Source organism: Rhinoderma darwinii, chromosome 4 (assembly GCF_050947455.1).
Source record: "Rhinoderma darwinii isolate aRhiDar2 chromosome 4, aRhiDar2.hap1, whole genome shotgun sequence".
NCBI lineage: Eukaryota > Metazoa > Chordata > Amphibia > Anura > Rhinodermatidae > Rhinoderma > Rhinoderma darwinii.
This window is the reverse complement of record NC_134690.1, coordinates 166,655,361-166,665,918: the sequence shown is the minus strand read 5'-3', so window position 1 is coordinate 166,665,918 and position 10,558 is coordinate 166,655,361. Positions and strand designations below refer to the sequence as shown.

The following is a 10,558-nucleotide window of genomic DNA, read 5'->3' as shown; positions in this document are numbered from 1 at the left end:
TAAAAAATGTTGTCCTGTGCATTTAAGTCTGTCTACTACAATTCTAAACCTTACGATATGATAAAATGCTTATGTAAGATAGATACGTCCTATGTATAGATAGTAGAAATGCGCCACTGCCTCCTACCTGTCACATGTACAGCTAACGATCAGCGCCAGCACATTGTAGATTATGTAGGTAAAGATCACAGCAGTGATTGTTCCTCTGGGTATAGAGTAACTTGGGTTTTTCAAATCCCCTGGAAAAAAAAAATAATACAGAGGTGAGCAAAAGGATCTTTTTCAACAGTAAAGGACCGTTTTAACCTAAACAATACTAAATAAAATAAAAGCAAAACCAGTTTAACATTTACTCAGATTTTATTCTGTGGTATGGTACATAAAATAACATAATAAGCTAGTAATGCGATTCTCCTGCACTTTTCTCAGCAAAACTTTCTTATCACAGTGTGAAAGCTTACGGCGACGGCACAAATATTTCAGGGAGCTTGTCTTATGACCATCTTGTGTTCTGACATAATAAGGCTGGATTCACATGAGCATGTTCGGTCCATAAAGGACGGAACGTATTTCGGCCGCAAGTCCCGGACCGAAAACACTGCAGGGAGCCGTGCTCCTAGCATCATACTTATGTATGACGCTAGGAGTCCCTGCCTCTCCGTGGAACTACTGTCCCGTACTGAAAACATGATTACAGTACGGGACAGTTGTCCTGCAGCGAGGCAGGGACTCCTAGCGTCGTACATAACTGATGCTAGGAGCCCGGCTCCCTGCAGTGTGTTCGGTCCGGGACTTGCGGCCGAAATACGTTCCACCGAACATGCTCGTGTGAATCCAGCCTAAGAGCGATTTGCTAGTTTTCATGTATCCTTGTACACTTTTGTGCAATGAAATACAATTATTTCTCAAGTCTCCACACAAATCTCTAATTTTTGTCATTGTTGTTTGCATTAAGTCTGAAAGTGATTGAAAAAGTAGCACTTCTCAAACAATTAGGGTATGTGCACACACAAAATAAAAAATTTCTCAAAATACAGAGCTGTTTTCAAGGGAAAACAGCTCCTGATTTTCAGATGTTTTTTTAATCAAAGTCGCGTTTCTTGCTGCGTTTTTAATGGCCGTTTTTGGAGTTGTTTTTCTATAGAGTCTCTGAAAAACGGCTCCAAAAATGGCTGAAGAAGTGACCTGCACTTCTTTTTCGTGGCCGTTTGTAAAAAAAACGCCCCGTCTGCTTCCGATTGTTCACCCGTTTTTCGGCCATTTACGGCCCGAAAAACTCCCGAAAATAAGCCGTGTGAACATACCCTTACACCTACTCATCTGCTGATCTATTAATCCCAGCTAGCACCAGAAAACATTTTATTAGGTTCTAACTTTCAGGAAGGTGTGCTAATTTTTGCTACTTTTCCTTTTAATAAGAAAATCATATTTGCTTGTTTAGTATTTACATGTTTCATTAATAAACCATTGGTAACTGGTAAATTGGTAACCGATAAATCATAGTTGCTGAAAAATTATTTTTAAATAGAAACCCCAAATATGTCTTATTTGCAAAAGAGAAATTGCTGAATTTCTGAGGAACTCATTTATGCAGTGAACTGTATGTAGATATATTTAACTAGAAACATTTTCTTCAGCACAATCAGTTGCTGAACATCAGGGTTATTTGTTTGACAACCACATTAAATGGAAGTCGCATGGAAATATTTGAGAAGAAATTACATTGTCGTATTATTATAATAATTATGCATATTAATGAGGATATTTGCCGTGTAGACCGTTTTTTTTACTTACCTTGAGTGTTGTTGTCATCACCAATGGCATTTTACATCAACTGATCAATATATGTGTTTACCAAGACTTCCAATAATAGGAAAGGAGCAAGTAGTAATGAGCGTCTACAAGAGTCCTACCAATACTGTATACACTGACTGAATTTTATGTTCCGTGAATGTCATGCGAGAATAAATTCAAACAACAAACCCAAGACAAATTACCCTTACCTGACATATTTGATCCCGCCATAATCCCAGTGCAGCCATTGAACATGACGGCAAAGACTGTGGTGAAGCTCATCATTGTTCCCGTAGTGTAGTCTCTGGCATATTGTGCTGCAATAAAGATATTAGTGAGCGGAATATGTACCTACAGCCTTCATCTCATAAGAGAGCCTTTCTAGGCTCATAAACAATAAGACCCATTTTACTATTTTAATTATATCCCTTAATACATAAGCCACATGTAAGGCAATTTTTTTTTTATTTTTTTTTATGAACATTTAAACTACAACTATACCCTACAAAACACTGTGGCAATGGAAAAGCCCACAAGTACCTTCAAAAACGGAAACATTAATAATGGTAAAAATCTAATCAAACAGAACTTTAAGCCTTAACCAAAGAAAAGTACAGTAAAGTGTATCACGCAACCAGTGGCGTAGCTATAGGGGTCGCAGCGGTCGCAGCTGCGACCGGGCCCCGTAGCTAGGGGGGCCCGCAGGCCCCCCTCACCACACTAGCGCTGGAATGATTGCTCTACATTGCTGGGTCCCTGCTGTGGTACAAAAGAGACCCAGTAATGTAGCTTAAAGCATTGGTGGCAGCTCAGCTGTCAGAGAGTCATTGCGTGGAGGTGGAACAAGACGGTGGAAAATGAATGATAGATGAATCCACTCATCTTACGAGACCCAGGCCCGCCCACTGTACTGTCCACCCAATCAGCTCACTTCTTGCTGTTTCCCTCTTCCTCGTGACCTGTTCAGAGGGAAAGGAATGCCTACAGCAAGAAGATGGTGTGCGTGTCTGCTGCTCCCCTGCAGTACGAGCTGCTCTCTGACCCCACAGCAGATGTAAGTAGCAACTAGCAATCCAGCTATTAACCCCTTCACTGTGTGTGTGTGTGTGTGTGTGTGTGTGTGTGTGTGTGTGTGTGTGTGTGTGTGTGTGTGTGTCATGCTGAGCAGTCACACCTCAGGGCTGACAGTTTAGCATAACAGACAAAGTATCTATCTATCTATCTATCTATCTATCTATCTATCTATCTATCTATCTATCTATCTATCTATCTATCTATCTATCTATCTATCTATCTATCTATCTATCTATCTATCTATCATCTATCTATCTCATATCTATCTAGCTCATATCTATCTATCTATCTATCTATCTATCTATCTATCTATCTATCTATCTATCTATCTATCTATCTATCTATCTATCTATCTATCTATCTATCTATCTATCTATCTCATATCTATCTCATATCCAGTGGCGTAACTACCGCGGTAGCAGCAGTAGCGGCTGCTACGGGGCCCGGGGCTTGAGGGGGCCCGTGCCGCCAGCCGACACGCCCTCCCAAATGCCCGGTGGCGCCGCTAGCAGCCGTTATGGCTGCTACAGGGGTAGCACCGCTACTGTGGGGCCCGCGCCAACGAGCCTTACACAGGCACTCTCATGCCTGTAGGTGTCGCTAGCACCGGAGGGGGCCCCGGTGCTAGCGGCAGCCAAATACATGTATTAGCACTGAATGGCCGGGCATGTTCCGTGCCTGACCATCCAGTGCCTTACAATGACAATGATTGGCTAGCGGCGCGATGACATCATCGCGCCGCTTCCATGCTTGGAAGGTGCTGATTGGCGGGGCAAGTCATTCTGCCCCGCCAATCAGCGTCATTGGAGGACGCTCGTTCAGCTCCTGCAGACATGCTCAGAAGAGAGCATGTCTGCATCGCCAGTGAACAGCGTGGGAACCGGAGAATGTGAGTATGTCAACTTTATATATTTTTTTCCTCATAAAAATGTGAATGGCATTATCTATAGTGGGGGGGGTCTATCTACAGGGGGGGTCGTCTTTATGTGGGCTATTATATATAGGGGGGTCTATATGTGGGGCAGTAGCTACAGGGGGGTCTATATGTGGGGGTGGGGGCCACTATATACAGGGGGGTCTATATGTGGGCCACTATATACAGGGGGGGTCTATATGTGGGGCACTAGCTACAGGGGAGGTCTGTATGTGGGGATGTGGGCCACTATCTACAGGGGGGTCTATATGTGGGGCAGTATATGTGAGACACTATACAGGGGTGGGCTATATGTAGAGCACTATCTATAGGGGAGCTATTTTTTAGGGTACTTTCTATAGGGGTGGGCTATGTGTGGGACACTATATACAGGGGTGGGTTACCTGTGGGGCACTAGCAACAGGGTGGCTATATGTAGTGCGCAGTCTACAGGGGTGGGCTATATGTGGGACAATATCTACAGAGGTGGGCTATACGTGGAGCACTAACTATAGGGGAAGCTATATGTAGGGCAGCACGGTGGCTCAGTGGTTAGCACTATTGCCTTGCAGCTCTGGAGTCCATATGTGGGCACTATCTACAGGGGCTTCTATATAGGTCACTATCTACAGGGGGCACTATCTACAGGGGGCACGGTGTGTGTGTGTGTGTGTGTGTGTGTGTGACAGTTATATTTAGAGGTGTTGAGAATTTTAACTTTGTTTACAGGTGCAGAAATGTTTTAAAAGTGAGAAGCTGAAGACATCTAAACGGAAAACTGCAGAAATGGGTCATGGCCGGGAGAAATCCATCATAGATGTCTGAACCGGAGTGAGAAGAAAAGAACTAGAATCTGAGACGTCACCGGTGAGTCACTTAATGTAAATGTTTATTCTGCCTCTAATCAGTATTGTAGTCACTGTATGATCTGCAGCGAGATGATGGTGGTATGATTTTTTTTTGTGAAACCGCATCTCCCAGCATATCCTTATCATTGTTTCGGCCATGCTGGGAGCTGTAGTTTTACGCCGTACAAACCTATGCGCAGTGGCGTAACTACCGCTATAGCAGCCGTAGCGACTTCTACGGGGCCTGCAGCATGAGGGGGCCCGTGCCACCCGCCGGCACGGCCCCTCCCATGGCCGCAGGCTCCGCTAGCAGCCGCTATGGCTGCTACAGCGAGACGCCACTGAAGGGGTTGTTCCTACAAAAGACATGCATCCCCTAACCACAGGATAGGGATACATGTGGGATCGCTGGGACGCCCAGCGATGAGGAGAACGGGGGACCGAAAGTCCCCCCTAAGTTCTCCATGGCAAACCTCGGACTTCCGTAGTCTGTCTGCAGCTCCATGGAAATGACTTGCGCACCGGTCGTGCTTGTGCGCATGCGTGACCAGCGCTCCTTTCATTTTTATTGAACTGCGCAGACGCCAGAAGTCCGAGGTTAGTCATGGAGAACTTCGGGGAACTTTCGGTCTCCTTATCGCTGCCAGCGATCACACATGTATCCCCTATCCTGTGGATAGGGGATGCATGTCTTTTGTAGGACAAACTATAGGCTGCTTTTTTTTTTGGGGGGGGGCTGTATGGCGTAATCTACAGAGGGGGCTGTATGGCGTTATCTACAGAGGGGGTCTGTATGGCGTTATCTACAGAGGGGGCTGTATGGCGTTATCTACAGGGGGCTGTGTATGGTGCTATCTATAGGGGGGCGCTGTGTGGTGGAATCTATAGGGAGGCACTATCTACAAGGGGGGGGGGTTGTGTGATACCCAGCAGAGGGGGGGGGGGCCCAGTCAAAAGTTTGCTATGGGGCCCAGTCTTTCCTAGTTACGCCCCTGCTCATATCTATCTATCTCATATCTATCTATCTCATATCTATCTATCTATCTATCTATCTATCTATCTATCTATCTATCTATCTATCTCATATCTATCTATCTATCTATCTCATATCTATCCTATCTATCTAATATCTATCTATCTATCTATCTATCTATCTATCTATCTATCTATCTATCTATCTATCTATCTATCTATCTATCTATCTATCTATCTATCTATTTATCTCATATCTACACTGGTGTAGCTATAGGGGTCGCAATTGCGACCGGGCCCCGAAGCCAGGGGGGCCCACAGCCCCCCGCACCACATCAATAAAAAGTTACTATAGTAACTCGGGCCGCGGGCCCCTGTTACTATAGTAACAGACTGACCTTACCTTCCTGGTTCCGGATCGCAGCGGAGGTCCTGACGTCACAGCGCTATGTACCGCGCACAACATCGAGAGGACAGAACTTCTGCCGCGGCTGAAGAGGAAGGTAAGATTAGTTGCCCTGACTGGCGGGGTCCGACTCCCGGGACCCGCCAATCAGCTGTTTTGAAGGGGCAGCAGCACTCGTACGAGAGCTGCTCCCCTTCATTCCGGTCACACTGTGAATCGGTGTCGGCGATTCACAGTGTGAGCGAGTAGTGAAATGAAGGGGAAGCAGCTCTCGTACGAGTGCTGCGGCCCCTTCAAAACAGCTGATTGGCGGGTCCCGGGAGTTGGACCCCGCCAGTCAGGGCAACTAATCTTACCTTCCTCTTCAGTCGCGGCAGAAGTTCTGTCCTCTCGATGTTGTGCGCGATGCATAGCGCTGTGACGTCAGGACCTCCGCTGCGATCCGGAACCAGGAAAGTCCCGGAAGTCGGACCCAGACACATCAGCTATTCATGGCCTATCCTGAGGAAAGGCCATCAATGTTTAGGGACTGGACAACCCCTTTAAGCCTACGATGTAGCAGGCTTAGAGGGCCCATGAGACAGGATCACAGATTGTGTGATCCTGTTTGCTGGGCCCTGTATCTAAGACAATCACATGGTAGGCTTAGATACATGGCCCATGTGTGATCCTGTCTGTGGGACCCTGTATCTAAGCCTACCACACTGTCGGTTTAGATACAGGGCCCCAGCACACAGTAATCTTATACTGTATAAGATTACTGTCTGCTGGACCCTGTATCTAAGCCTATGTTGTGGTAGGCTTAGATACAGGGTCCCACAGACAGTATCACACATGGGCCCTGTATCTAAGCCTAACACACGTGTTACTAATCATTTTTTGTGTGTTTTCTTACAGGTTCGGTCTTTGGACTACGTCGGATTCCAGGACTACTTCGATGACAGCTTTTTTTTTTGTTATCAATAAAATGGTTAATGTGGGTTGTGTGTGGTTTTTTTTTTATTCCAATAAAATATTTTTTCTATGTCTTTGTGTTTTTTTTTAAACTATATTACTACCGCCTTAGTAATGGCCGCCGGCTGATTGACAGCATCCATTGCTAAGGCGGGGCTTAGTGTTAGCCGGTGCAGAGGCGAACACTAACCCCCTTTATTACCCCGGTACCCACCGCCACCAGGGGTGCTGGGAAGAGCCGGGTACGATCCAGTACTTGACCATCTGTAGTGATGGTCGGCCACTGGGGTGGCCGCAGGCTGGTATTATCAGGAGGGGAAAGGCCAAAAACAGTGGCCCTTCCCACCCTGGTGATGCTAGGCTGCTGCTGCTTTATTGTATCTGGCTGGTTATGAAAAATGGGGGGGGACCCCACGTCATTTAAAAATAAAATAAAAAATAATTGGAAAGAACGATGTGGGGTCCCCCCCAATTTTCATAACCAGCCAGATGCAACACAGCAGCAGCAGGCAGCATTACAAGGGTGGGAAGGGCCACTGTTTTTGGCCTTTCCCAGCCTAATACTACCAGCCTGCGGCCACCCCGTTGCCTGCCCGTCACTACAGATAGTCGGGTACTGGTTCGTACCCGGCTCTTCCCAGTGCTCCTGGTGGCGGTGGGTACCGAGGTAATAATGGGGGTTAGTGTAGCCTCTGCACCGGCTAATATTAAGCCCCGCCTTAGTAATGGAGGTTGTCAATCAGCCAGCGGCCATTACTAATGCGGTGATAATAAAGTTTAAAAAGATACAAGCACATAGAAAAGATATTTCATTGAAATAAAAAAACACAACCCCCATTAACCATTTTATTGAGAATAAAAAAAACGCCGTCATTGAAGTCCTCGAATCCGAAGTCCAAAAACCGAACCTGTAAAAAAAACACAAACACACAAAAATAATCTGTAACACATAAAGCAAAATTATTATTCTTACCTATCCTGGGTCCAGCGCTGGAGCCGCAATGTCAGCGAGCTGGGCCCTGTATCTAATCCGATCATGTGTGATACTGTCTGCTGGGCCCTATATCTAATCCAATCATGTGTGATACTGTCTGCTGGACCCTGTATCTAATCCTATCATGTGTGATACTGTCTGCTGGGCCCTATATCTAATCCGATCATGTGTGATACTGTCTGCTGAGCCACTGTATCTAATCCTATCATGTGTGATACTGTCTGCTCAGCCACTGTATCTAATCCTATCATGTGTGATACTGTCTGCTGAGCCACTGTATCTAATCCTATCCATAGTTTATAGGGTCGTAGTGCTATAGATATGCTATGCTGTCTCATATACACACTTTTTTTGGGCGGACACATATGTATTGGGGCTATTTCCCCTGACATTTTAAGCCCTGAGGGTATGTTCACACGGCAGCGTCTGTTACGGCTGAAATTACGGTGCTGTTTTCAGGAGAAAACAGCACCGTAATTTCAGCCGTAATGGCATGTGCAGGCGTCTTTTGCTGCGTCCATTACGGACGTAATTGGAGCTGTTTTTCTATGGAGTCCATGGAAAACGGCTCCATTTATGTCTGAAGAAGTGACAGGCACTTCTTTGACGCGGGCGTCTTTTTTACGCGCCGCCTTTTGACAGCGGCGCGTAAAAAAAAATGACCGTCGGCACAGAACATTGTAAGACCCATTCAAATGAATGGGCAGATGTTTGCCAACGCTTTTGAGCCGCATTTTCGGACGTAATTCAATGCTAAAACGCCCGAATTACGTCTGTAAATAGGGTGTGTGAACCCAGCCTTAGTGACGCCCCCGGCTGCTAGTGCTGCATTGTTGGGTCACTTAGGAGACCCAGCGATGCAGCTGAAAGCTGCGGACCGTCGGCCATGAGAAGTTTGCGGGGGGGGGGCCCAGTAAGAATTTTTGCATCGGGGCCCATGAGCCTCTAGCTACGCCCCTGCACGCAACAGATTCCCTTCAGTCTTGTGTCATGTGTTGGATTTATAGCACTGACCATTGACAGTATTTGTAAGTAACTGTATCTTCTGTAAATGTCACACAATTTTGAGTTTTACAAACAAATGTAGGGTACGTTTTTAGCTTAGAATATGGTTAAACTGCCATTCGCTACTATAGAGGAAAAACATGCCACTTAAGTTTACGGTGAACATTGTCTTTTGCAACACTGATTTAAGTCACTGTGGCATGACTGGAAGCTTTCTCTGTGAAATAGGAACCAGCAGGAAAGAACTCCAGGTATTTACTGCCATGTAGCTCTTACTATATATTTTATAACTTTTTGTGCCTAAGAATGTCCTTATTCTACAGGTCAATACGGCTCTTAGGATAAGTGATATCATCCTTTTTTTTTTTTAACAAATTGATGATTACTGAATCTTTCCACTTCTTGTCAGAATCTCTCAGTGGACTCCTTTAATTTCATTTTCTTTTGACCTTTACACTGCCATAATGTAAGATTCATCAGGGAAATGAGATTTAGTTCTTTGTTCTACAAATGCCATACAGAAGTTGGAGATGGTTCACGTACAGCAATATGGTTCAAAGTGTTTAATCAGATGTGGATATTTGAGCGAAATGAATTGTGCTAGTAAGGGAATACTACAGTCACACTTATAAAGACACTTCTGATGAATTAAGAAGCTTATTACATACTTCATTTCATACAAATACATGAACAAAGTCCAGTTCAGAGCTAAAACCCTTGAAATGGGATGGTGTTTCCCTTACACATGTTGAATGGGACATTGCATGTAGGGTCAGTTCTAGACATAAGGTAGGTACAATAGAACATTATGCAGCATATTCAGGTTGGATACTTACGATATACGTTGTCCTTGAGAGTAGACAGCTTGAAGCCAGTAAATGTTCCGTTGAGGTAATGGGTGCCATTAGAATCAGTAGTAACAATGGTAATAACCTTCTCTTTCACAGCAAAGAAGCTGATAAAGACAGTGATCAGAACCACCATGACAATGATGAAAATGAGAAAGGTTGCCTTAGCATATATACTGGCTCCAACCAGGCAAACCAAGAGACACAAAAAAAGCAGGGCTGTGCCATAAAGGAACTCATACCAGTAGCTCTGTGGCAAAACATGGACTCCACTCTTTCCACCATCACCTGGAAATCAGATTGATGTCATCATTAGTCATTAAGGGCCATGTATATAGAATATATAAAACAGCCTATGACAATGAGTAGAGATCGCATACAAGCCGTACCGTACAGGAGTGGAAGTTTTGCTTTAGTAGCCAATTTGCTGCATAAAATGGTGTTTCTTGTTGGGTTAATCTGTGATTCACTTGTATTACTTATTTAATACCAGAACATGACTGTTTTATTCATTATATAAGCATTTATTGTAAACTAGCATGCCAATACATATAAAGGTATCACTATTATGGTTCCAAAATATGACAGGAACTGATGACTGAAAACTCGTATTCCCCTAAGGGTTAACCACAGAGAAATGGGGATAAACTTATCAGGGCGGTAACTCTGTTTATATGCAGGGTTACTAATAGGGTAACTTTAGGAAAAGTATATATTTCCCCAATCCTTTATTGACCAGTACACGTTAAA

At 44.7% G+C, this 10,558-nt stretch overlaps 1 protein-coding gene across 1 annotated transcript in view; it reads right to left on the bottom strand.

Annotated features, from left to right (window-relative positions):
• Positions 1-1,376: 1,376 nt before the first annotated feature.
• LOC142760475 (solute carrier family 12 member 9-like) overlaps positions 1,377-10,558 on the bottom strand; it is a 64,809-nt gene continuing 55,627 nt past the window's right edge. The window contains exons 4-6 of the mRNA XM_075863667.1: positions 9,797-10,096; positions 2,004-2,111; positions 1,377-1,474 (exon numbers count right to left, since the gene is read on the bottom strand). Coding sequence (XP_075719782.1) covers positions 1,377-1,474; positions 2,004-2,111; positions 9,797-10,096 — 506 coding nt within the window. The remainder of the gene's footprint in view (positions 1,475-2,003; positions 2,112-9,796; positions 10,097-10,558) is intronic.